The sequence below is a fragment of the Mya arenaria genome, chromosome 3, assembly GCF_026914265.1.
Source record: "Mya arenaria isolate MELC-2E11 chromosome 3, ASM2691426v1".
In the NCBI taxonomy this organism is placed as follows: Eukaryota; Metazoa; Mollusca; class Bivalvia; order Myida; family Myidae; genus Mya; species Mya arenaria.
The window spans coordinates 44,761,723-44,772,757 of NC_069124.1; the positions used below are offsets into that span (position 1 = coordinate 44,761,723).

Consider the following 11,035-nt stretch of genomic DNA (forward strand, 5'->3'; position numbering starts at 1 on the left):
GGTCGTAAGTTGCTCGATGTATTAATGGCATCACATGCGGTCGTGTACAAGCAAGTTTATGAACTAGTGGCGGTCGTATGTTGTTCCAAGTACTGGTGCTTCCTTCGAAGATCGTATATTGCTTGATGTCCTGATGGCTGCTTAGCTGGTCACTACATGCGCGATGTACTAACTTGTTTTTCTTTTGACGTTCGTATATTGATCCATGTAACTATGGTTTCTTAAATGGTCGTTCATCGCTTGATGCACTGATTGCACCTTGGACGGTCGTGTACTGCCCCCTTCAGTCATGGTACCTTGGATGGTCGTAAATTTTTACTGCTCCTTGCACATATGGCTCCTTTTATGGTCGTTTATTGCTCGATGTATTAATGGCATTTCAAGTGGTCGTGTACAAGCTATTTTATGTACAAGTGGCGGTCGTTTGTTGTTCCATGTAATGGTGCTTCCTTCGAAGATCGTATATTGCTTGATGTCCTAGTAGCTACTTACCCGGTCACTTATTGTTCGATGTACTGATGACACCGTGGACGGTCGTATATTGCTGCAAGTAATGATACCTCATTTAACGGTCTTGTACTGCTCCCGTTTTCTGATGACCCTTAAATAACCGTGTATTGCTCCGTGAACTGATGGTTCCTTTGACGATAGTAGATGGCTCCTTTGACGACCGTGTATTGCTCCGTGAACTGATGGTTCCTTTGACGATAGTAGATGGCTCCTTTGACGACCGTGTATTGCTCCGTGAACTGATGGTTCCTTTGACGATAGCAGATGGCTCCTTTGACGACCGTGTATTGTTCCGTGAACTAATGGTTCCTTTGACGATAGTAGATGGCTCCTTTGACGACCGTATATTGTTCCGTGAACTGATGATTCCTTTGACGATAGTAGATGGCTCCTTTGACGACCGTATATTGCTCCGTGAACTGATGATTCCTTTGACGATAGTAGATGGCTCCTTTGACGACCGTATATTGCTCCGTGAACTGATGATTCCTTTGACGATAGTAGATGGCTCCTTTGACGACCGTATATTGCTCCGTGAACTGCTGGCTTCTTTAACCTCCGTATATTGCGCCGTGGATTGATGGCTCCTTTGATGAACGGAGATGGCTCCTTTGAAGGCCGTATATTGCGCCGTGAACTGCTGGCTCCTTTAACCTTCGTATATTGCTCCATGTTCTGATGTCTCCTTTGACGATCGTATATTGCTCCGTGAACTGCTGGCTCCTTTAACGGTCGTATATTGCTCCATGTTCTGATGGCTCCTTTGACGATCGTATATTACTCCGTGAACTGATGGCTCCTTTGACCGCCGTATATTGCTCCATGTTCTGATGGCTCCTTTGACGATCGTATATTGCTCCGTGAACTGCTGGCTCCTTTAACGGTCGTATATTGCTCCGTGATCTGATGACTTCTCTGACCGCCGTTTATTGATCAATGTTTTGGCTAGGTCAAACATCTGCAGAAATTATCCCCAAGTCTTAGGAAGTACAAACCCATTAAGGGTCTTACCTACGTACATGTATGACGAACCTAATTTTCGGAGGTCAGACCTTGATCATTCTCAAGCCACTTAGACAGCACATGGTTGAAAGTTTATATTTTGTTCATACGGACACTAAGAAATCCTACTGAAAGCTAAGGACAGACGTAAACAAACATGAAAATGACTATACGTATGGTACACTGTGTTCGACTCGCTGGAGTTTAAATCACTAACTGCCTCTACAGTTTTAGCGTATTTTTATGACACCATTTGGTATGAACACATTAAAATGAATTTCATAAAATAGTCAATTGAATATACTTCTATTCAGAGACATTAAGGGTGCGTAAGTTTGCAATAAAAAAGGATCACTAATAGTAAGTTATTTCCCTTTTCATTTTAGGTTTTGATGCGGTTTGTGACTGCGTCACTTAAGAAGGTACTCAACAAGTTAAGTGAAAACACTCCAACATTAAAGGGACTGTACACCAGATTGGCACCAAAAAAGTTTTTTTGTAACGAATCTCAGGACAATTATTTAATAGAATATGTTACGCTTTGATATCATAATTGTAAAAAAGTACCAAAAAATAAATAAAAATGTGTTGAAGACCGGGTTCGAACCCGTGTCGCCAAAATGACAGTCCAATGTTATTCTCACTGTGCTATGAAGGCTTACTTCAAACGAGTGGTATATTTAAGCTATATACCTAACTTGGTAATATCGACTAACCAATCACCCATAAGGAATGAATTCTACTAGGTAGACATACCCAGTTATCTTTTTTATTGGAAAAATACGAATAAACTGCCAAACTTAAATCAGTTGTAAACTATGTGGTACTTCAGTAAGTAAGTTTCAATGCATTGTAAACATTAATACCAAGTTTATGTCAGTTTTCGACAATTTTCTTTTTTTCTTGCAATTTGAACATCTGGTGCACAGGTGCATTAATGCATATGTTCAGTTCGATTTTTATTATGAAGCTTATTTTTGTATATAACTTATTAATTAATGTTGTATATCTACGACATAATTTTGAATTATTAAAAGCAAATGAAAGTGTTTATCATGGTTATCCTTTAACTGCATTCGAATTCTAAATGAAAACAAAATTATTGATAAATTAAAGTTCAAACATAATTAATATAAACAAAATATCTAAGTATAAGTTTTAAGTTACACATCTGAATGTACTTAAATTACTTCCACAGTGGTTTTGTTCAAACAGCATTTTTAATTCTCTCAGTACAGAACTTCTCATCATTATGTTTAAGGCTAATGCACACTTATAAAATAATACGTTTTTTGTTTAAAAAAATGTATGCATTTTTTTCTATTTTTATACAAATACCTATTATTGAAAACACCACTGTCATTTTTGAGTAGCAGTTAAGCTTAAGCAGTAAGATAAGGAATTTTTTTCCCTTAAGATTCGTTTTATGCAAATATGTCTTTCCTTCAGACTTTTGTGATTTATGTTTTCAATTTCTAAACATTCTAGGGTTGTTGTTGTATTCATGAAAAAAAAAACGATCAAACCTCCCGCAAAGCAGACGTGCATACTTTCTTTATCTCAAACATAACTCAAAATTGATTAAAAAATTACGGTTTAACCTTCAGTTGTTTAAGGTCAAAGCAGGAACATTCCATATCACTCGATTTCATTGATTAAAACGAAACCATGAACTGTTAACAACTGTTTATCACGATTGCAAATCGCTCAGGAGTGGTTTGAAAACGTGTTCAACGTACAAAGATGAATACCAGAAAATGTGTGACGTCATCAGTGAACATGAGTTCTATTAAGGGGGAAGTAACATTTTTACTTTCGAAGGATAGTGTCCAATGAACTGTTAGTCATATTTGCATCTGTTTTGAAATATTGTTTTATATTACCTCTAATGAAATATTACAAATTGTGATATTTTCTTCAAGCTGATCATCATCGTGTTATCGAGTATCGCGTTTTCGATCAGCATATTCACAGGCGATGGTCCTAACGGATTCCGTAGTTTAATTCTAATCCAATGTATTGACAAAACATGTGGCTTGAAACAGGGTATATGGTACAACTGTGGCTACGGTGCATGTCCTGACATTACCCACACCGACACTTGACACACCGCATTATTATCCACAGTGTTCAAATGGATAAAATGACTAACATTTGACTTTGTAAGTGTCCTGCACTCTCACATGCCCTAACCCATAATCAATGTTGACCTAACTTTCATGAAAATAACATCAGTTTGAGGAAGTGAAGTTGCAAGAGGATTTGATTAAAAAGATCCCTAATATTTTCGATGTACTAGCAGCAGGTGATAAAATGTTTAGCAACAATTAATCCCATACATATTTTGTTTCTATCGGTAGATTTTACTCTTAGGAAAACATGACTTCAAGATAGGCTATGTATAACATAGACATTCAAATAAAAACATAATTGTTCGAAACATGTTCATCGAAGGAGATACGGTTGTGGCCTTATTCGACTTATTGTCGATTATATAAACAATGAAAAAAATATTGCAGTAACTTTTTTACTTTCGTGTTTTCATCATCGTTTGGTCGCGTTTTTACAATTGTTATATCGTGATGTCGCGTTTTCACAATTGTAATACCTTGATGTCGCGTTTTCACAATTGTAACACCGTGATGTCGCGTTTTCACAATTGCAAGATCGTGATGTCGCGTTTTCGTAAGCGTTGTATCGTACCGTCACGTTCTCATCATCGTACTGTCACGTTATCATCATCGTATTGTCACGTTATCATCATCGTATTGTCACGCTATCATCATCGTATTGTCACGCATCTTATTGTCACGCATCGTATTGTCACGCTATCATCATCGTATTGTCACGTTATCATCTCGTCCCAGATTATGACATGAGATTAATGGTTTGTTTACTCCTAACTGTATAAACCTTGCTGACATGCTTTTACTCAGATAGACACATTTTAATGTTTGGCCCCATCAGGGATTTTCGTCAAATTTTGTTGTCTAGATAGCTGCATTAAATGATGTAGAAAAATGGATGCAATTGCAAAATAGAGTTAGTTTTAATTTACCCGTGCTATTTTCAGACTTCTGACAATGTGTTTGATGTAGTGGGTAAGAACCAGTCGCACAATAAGCTCAGTTTGTAAGAGGGCTGTGCTTGTGTTCAGGCTGTTGTGGGTTAGGGCCCAACACTGGGCTCACTTTTCCTCTCAGTTTATCTTTAATGGTGGCTTTGGTAAACAACAAGAGTCCCTCCGTCGGCCTCAAAGGGTATTAAACTGGGGAAAGGATTGTAATGTGTATGGGTAAGAACCAGCCACCCGGTTGTCTCAGTTGGTTAGCCGTTCTAGTGTTCTGGTGTTCATGGGTTTGAGCCCCACACTGGGCGCACTTTTCCTCTCCGGTTTCCTTTAAGGTTCCCATTATCGGCCCCATTTTAGGCAGATGAAAATCACCAAAACAAATGTGTTTAATGTTTCCTATATTGTAGGTCGCTGGAGGTGACTTCCCCCATCTGTTAGTGTATGGTCCATCAGGGGCTGGAAAGAAGACGAGGATCATGTGTATTTTGAAAGAACTGTATGGGTCTGGAGTGGAGAAACTCCGCATTGAACAACATCACTTTACCACTCCATCTAAGAAGAAGCTGGAAATCTCAACAATATCCAGTAACTACCACATTGAAGTTAATCCGAGGTAAAACTTCATTAAAATGTTGTGTTATTTTATTTTTAGTCTTTGTATACAAGATAGAAACACAGTTTGCACAAACCCGCAAGCCCTGCACTGCTTTAATTCTGAATTATAGATAGCAGGGTTTTGTCACAAATTTGATGCCATGTACTAGTGGAAGAAATCAGATATTTGTACAGAATATTTGCAATAACTTGTATGTTGTCAGTTTAAGATAATTAAAAGAGTAACATTTGTGTTTTACTCACGGAGATATTGAATGACGATCGCTGCACTGCCCTTTTTTGGTAGCACCTTTCTGCCTTCATACGAATAAACCATAAGACTGTTAAATATTCCTTTTAATTTGTTTATTAATACACACAAAAGTTAAATATTTTGCAGGTGAACCCAATAAAATTCCTAAAAAAACATAATGTTCAAGTTTAGTTCTTCACAGCCTGATACAATGTGCCCTTTTCTCACTTAGCACACTGTTCTTCTTCTTTAACACCCTGTCTATTTTAAAAAAAAAAAAGAGGCTCAAACCCTAAGCGCATCATACATGTATATATATATATATGTGGTACATGTATTATCATTAGGCCTAAAAATCTTTTTGTTTTGTTTCGGTCTTCCCACCTTAAAAAATACTTTTCTTTTAAAAAATAACTGTCATTAACTTTTGACAGAATAAAGCTCCATAACAACATGTGTATATATGATCTTTTAATAAAGTATATTTGAAAAAAAATTAATCCCTACTTAGTAATTTTGGGGATGTTATCCTAAATGGACAATTTGCTTTTAACAGGCCTAAACAATTATACATGAACAATGTCCAAGTATGAATAATAATATAATAATATATATGTTCCTTTACAGTGATGTTGGTAATAATGATCGCGTAGTGATTCAGGAACTCATCAAGACTGTGGCTCAGGTTAATCAGCTGGAATCTTCTACACAGAGGGACTTTAAAGGTAACTTAGCAATTTTTAGCTTGTCTGCTTGGTGTCTCTTTTCGGCGTTGTGCACAAACTTAAATATTGGCCATAACTAAAAAACTTTTCAAGATATTCACAGTGGTCGAAATTAATACAAGCCCGCAAGCCCTGCACTGGTAAAATGTTTTCCGGGCTTGCTCAAATTCTGAATTTTATATAGCAGGGCTTGTTCAATTTTTTTATGCCAAGCATTAATATAAGAATTCGGGCTTGTTCATCCTCAAGTCTAATTTCCATGACTGTATTCAAAAGTAACATTTTGTCAGAGACAATTTGTATAATGAACATGTATAGCAAGGCCCATTACTCTGTTTTAAATAATTACAGAGTTATGCCCATATTCAACTGGAAAACCCCAACAAGAGACAAGGGTTGGCATTCACTCTGTTTAGTTTTGTTTTATTTTTACTATCAAAGTTTTAAATCATACTGTTAACAAAAGAAATGGATAGGTATTTCAGCTTCTGTTACTGGAACATTGTAAAAAAATAACAAAAACAAATATTTGTTATTGTTTTTATAACAATATATGCTTTTGTTAAGTCTATGTTACTTAATTACACTGGTCAAAAAGATATGAACTATTTTGATAATCCTCCATGATAATCAATGTAGTTCATAATCTACAACATTATTAGTTAAAAAATTGAAATAAAAATGAAAACCTTAAAATGATTCCAGTCTAACGTTGGATTTAAAATCTAAATTGTTCTTTTTACATTATCAATAATTCTAGCCTTATTGTAGTGGTTGTGCTGACAGAGGTTGACCGTCTGACAAAGGACGCCCAACACGCCCTTCGTCGTACCATGGAGAAGTACATGGCCACCTGTCGCCTCATCTTGTGCTGTAATTCCACCAGTAAGGTTATCCCTGCCATTAAGAGCAGGTGTCTGGGCATTCGCGTTGCTGCGCCTTCATTGGATGAGGTACTGGTTGCTAGTCATATACTTGTATTTAATTGATATGATGCTTAAAAGGGATTATAATCACCCTTGATAATTACCTACTCTTAATAACAAAAGTCCAAATTTTTACACTGGTGCTTCACTTTAATCATTAACTCGCCCTGCTATAAAAAAAACCCCAGAATTTGAGTCAGATATGAACGCATTTTACCAGTTGCGGGCTTGTGCTAATCTCGGCCAGTTTATCCATAATTTGAGCAAGCTGGGAACACTTCTTACCAATTGCGGGCTTACGCTAATCTGGATGAGTTAATCCATACACCTTCATGTTTTGTCAGGTGTGTCAGATCCTACAGATTGTTTGTAAGAAGGAAGGTCTGAATCTCCCTATGGAACTAGCAAAGAGAATCGCAGAGAAGAGCAACCGTAATCTCAGACGAGCACTTCTCATGTGTGAGGCCTGCAGAGTTCAACAGTAAGCGAAGATTTATCACAGAAGTTCACTGAATTCTTTTTCATATTAATTATGAGCAGCATTACAGTTGGGTTTATAAAACCACGACAAGATATATTGATATAATCAAAGGATTTGATATTTCAAAAAAAAGAAATTATTTAAAAAAAACACTGCTGTCAGATTTAAAAACAGTTAAGCCCAATTTGTTGAGCCATTATCTGACGCCAAAGTGACTGGTTCTTTTATTTAAGGGTTACCGAAATTTGTCTTTAACAGCTACCCTTTCACCGCTGACCAGGCAGTGAGTGAACCAGACTGGGAGGTCTATCTGCGCGACACTGCACACATGATCGTTCAACAACAGAGTCCTAAAAGGTGAGCTCCTCTAGAAATTATGTCACCTTTTTGAAGTAGAATGCTGCCAATTGTATTGAACATGATATCTCCTTGGTTTAATCAGTTAGCCAAAAAAATTACCGATGGGTCAATGTTTATCCAATAATTGATATCGACCAATCAAATCACTTTAAATGTGCAAACTATATAACCTGTGGACAACTTATCCAAGTTTTATTCGATTGGCTTTAGTTTGTGTCCTCCTGCTTCCTGTTTAAAGAATTTAAACATAGTTTGGCCAACAAAATTTTAATGGTAAAAAGTGGCCGATAAGTCATTTAGCGATAAGTCGATAAGCTTTGGCTTTTTGATAAAATCTAATTTTGCCCACGAGTTCTTTTCTGTTGATATGATTGTGGCTGGATTACTTCTCATGTTTCATTATAATTACTTAATGTAAAAGTAGTTTAGCGACACAGATATTAAGTACATGGATGTATGTGTTTTAGTGTCATATCACTAGGCCATTTATGAATGAAATAATAAAAGTCAAAATAGAAATTTTATTTTATCTTAAGATTGAGAATTCTACTTTCTGCAAATGTTTGTTTTCAGACTGTTTGAAGTGAGAGGTCGACTTTACGAGTTGCTCACCCACTGTATTCCAGCTGACATCATTATGAAGGTAAAACCCAGTTCAGGTTTGAAAGCTCCATGATAAAATTAAAGGAAGTGATATTGTTAATGGCTGGTATTCTCAGCCATTCATTACTTCTTTGATCCACTGGCGCGTGCATGTCGCATGAGGGCACGGGACTATTTAATTTCTTATTAGAATTAATTCTTTTAAGGCAAAATTTTCAACTGTGACAATCCTGCAGTCTTGAACTGATTATGTCCATTAATGAACGTACATTATACAAGTTTATGTTACCAGGTATTGGATGTAGCGCTAATACTGTCTTGCTATGGAGCTAGCTTCTATAGTGATGTTTGAGTGTCCGTCTGTAGAGCCAGATGTTTGTTTGATCCCCACCTGATACACAAAACATATTTATGTTGTTTTTCACTAATAATCAACTGTTAATAATGCATGTATTATAAATCAAACTTTTATCTGGCAGGGCTTATTACAAAACTTGATCAACAGCTGTGATGGTGAGCTGAAGACAGAGGTGATTCAGACAGCAGCGTACTATGAGCACCGTCTACAGCTTGGTCAGAAGGCCATCTACCATCTTGAGGCATTTGTAGCCAAGTTTATGGCCATCTATAAACGTTTCCTTGAGGAAGGCATAGCAGACATTTTCTGAAGTGTTATTGACAGAATACACTGGACATGCAATATTTATGTAATTGACGGTCTGAAGTCGCTTTTGAGAAATGTGCTAGTGTTGAAGTAGAGACACTGAAAGACAGGTGACAGAGTCAAATGTCGGCAAGGATTTGAAAATTTTGTATTAATTAGATATTACCAATTGAAATTTAACTGTCATATGAATAATTGTGATTGTTGAATATTTGTTAATAAAGTAAGGGGAGATGTGAATCTTATGTTGACTAGTAAAAAAGTTCAGTATAGACACCAAATCGGAAATAATGGAGGATTGTCACATTAAGAAATCTTAGTCATAAACCTTGCCAGGCTGAAGAGTGCTCAGGGACACCTATAAAGTTATGGGCTGAATTTATGTGATAAATGTCTATGATTTATAGATTAAAACAGATTATGCCCACAGGGTTACGGCTGGAAATTTAAGATCTTGAGCCTTGCAATCTTTACTGAAACAGGGACACGGTGTGTAGGTCAAAGGTTAAGTGACATAGCTGGATCTGAACCTTTAACAATGATGAACTTTTTTAGTTCCTGTATACATATTTTAGCAGCATGCTGACCATGTCAAACCATGGGACTTTCATACATCGTTGGGCCAGTTTCAGTCTGTAATAAAGCTTGTGCCTACCAGTGGAGGAAAAATTGTGTAACTGCATTAAAAGTGCCCTGTGCTGATTAAATCACAACTTCCTCAGCTGATTGCTTTTACAAGTCAATAGCGTGAAATGGAAGTATATTTACATTTAATACAAAAACTATTTATGAAACTGGATTAGAAAGTTTCAATGAATGGTCTATACTGAATATGTGCTCGCAGGTAAAACTATGCTGCAAGGATTACAGCGACGCAGACGTCTGCAACAGCTTTTATTCTTTGAATATTTGGTTTAAAAAACATCCAAACAAAAGAAGCTTCAATATTACTGTACAAAATGTACAGGCCAATTGTAGCAATTTCAGCAGCCATCATGGTCCTCTTATTTAACCAAATTATGTACAGCAATTGACAAAGGGGCAATAATCTCAACATAGCTATTTGTACAGTTCTTAAATGATGCATCATGTTTTACAATAAGGCATTCTTTATAGTCATCACTGTAACTAACAGCTGAAGTTTCAGGGGAAATCTCCACATTTCACTTACAAGGAATCTGACCAATAAATAATAAGTTTTTATGATAGGTCGGTTGGTAGGTCTGTTGCAATTTTCCTTGGAATGGAATAAAAGAAAAGTCAGATGTAACATTGTTCCTATAAAAAAGGACATGCCATAGTATTGGGCCAGGAGTTTTTCCAACATCAGCTACGATAAGCAAAATGATTACATTGTCACGTAACCTATGTTATCAAATGTCATATTTCATTACGAGGGGTGAAAGCGAGAAAGCGTGAAGGTTCTATCTTTTTCTTTCTTCAATGTCACTTAGAACCTTTTCGCATTCACCCCTCGATTAGAGCACATGCATAGGAATAAGAATAATTATCACTCGTAACTTGTGTACAGTTCCAATTGCTTATCTTGGAACTGTTGCGTTGGGTTATGGCCAACGATCAGTTTTTGCATTACCTTCTAACTATGAACAGGCACAACTTGCCAATTATTCAAGCCAAAGTTATCAGCCTTGCTACAGATGTGAATTTTGCCATCAGTGACATGATCTGAAAAAAAGATTGATCTGAATATAGAGCTGTTTTAAAGTTTTTCCCTAGCTAAATGTTGTGCACACTAACAGTTGTCTGACGGAAGGCGCTTCGAAAAACCCATGAGCTTATGCATTCATTGTAGGGAAATACGAAAAAGTAGATAAAAACATAAC

General features: G+C 36.6%; 1 protein-coding gene across 1 annotated transcript; it reads left to right on the forward strand.

Moving 5' to 3' along the window:
* Window positions 1-632: 632 nt before the first annotated feature.
* Window positions 633-9,431, forward strand: LOC128226048 (replication factor C subunit 3-like). The gene is made up of 9 exons (XM_052935946.1): window positions 633-1,070; window positions 1,899-1,934; window positions 4,993-5,198; window positions 6,060-6,157; window positions 6,929-7,110; window positions 7,428-7,564; window positions 7,823-7,921; window positions 8,498-8,567; window positions 9,007-9,431. Exons 1-9 carry the CDS (start codon window positions 633-635, stop codon window positions 9,193-9,195), a joined length of 1,455 nt encoding a protein of 484 aa, XP_052791906.1. The 3' UTR covers window positions 9,196-9,431.
* Window positions 9,432-11,035: the final 1,604 nt, after the last annotated feature.

Excerpts from the sequence above, each read along its gene's own strand:
- LOC128226048 (XM_052935946.1), top strand. The coding sequence starts at position 633 with ATGGTTCCTTTGACGATAGTAGATGGCTCCTTTGACGACCGTGTATTG. Across the intron at positions 1,071-1,898 it reads TGCTGGCTTCTTTAACCTCC|GTTTTGATGCGGTTTGTGAC; the intron begins GTATATTGCGCC and ends TTTTCATTTTAG. Across the intron at positions 7,922-8,497 it reads CAACAACAGAGTCCTAAAAG|ACTGTTTGAAGTGAGAGGTC; the intron begins GTGAGCTCCTCT and ends GTTTGTTTTCAG.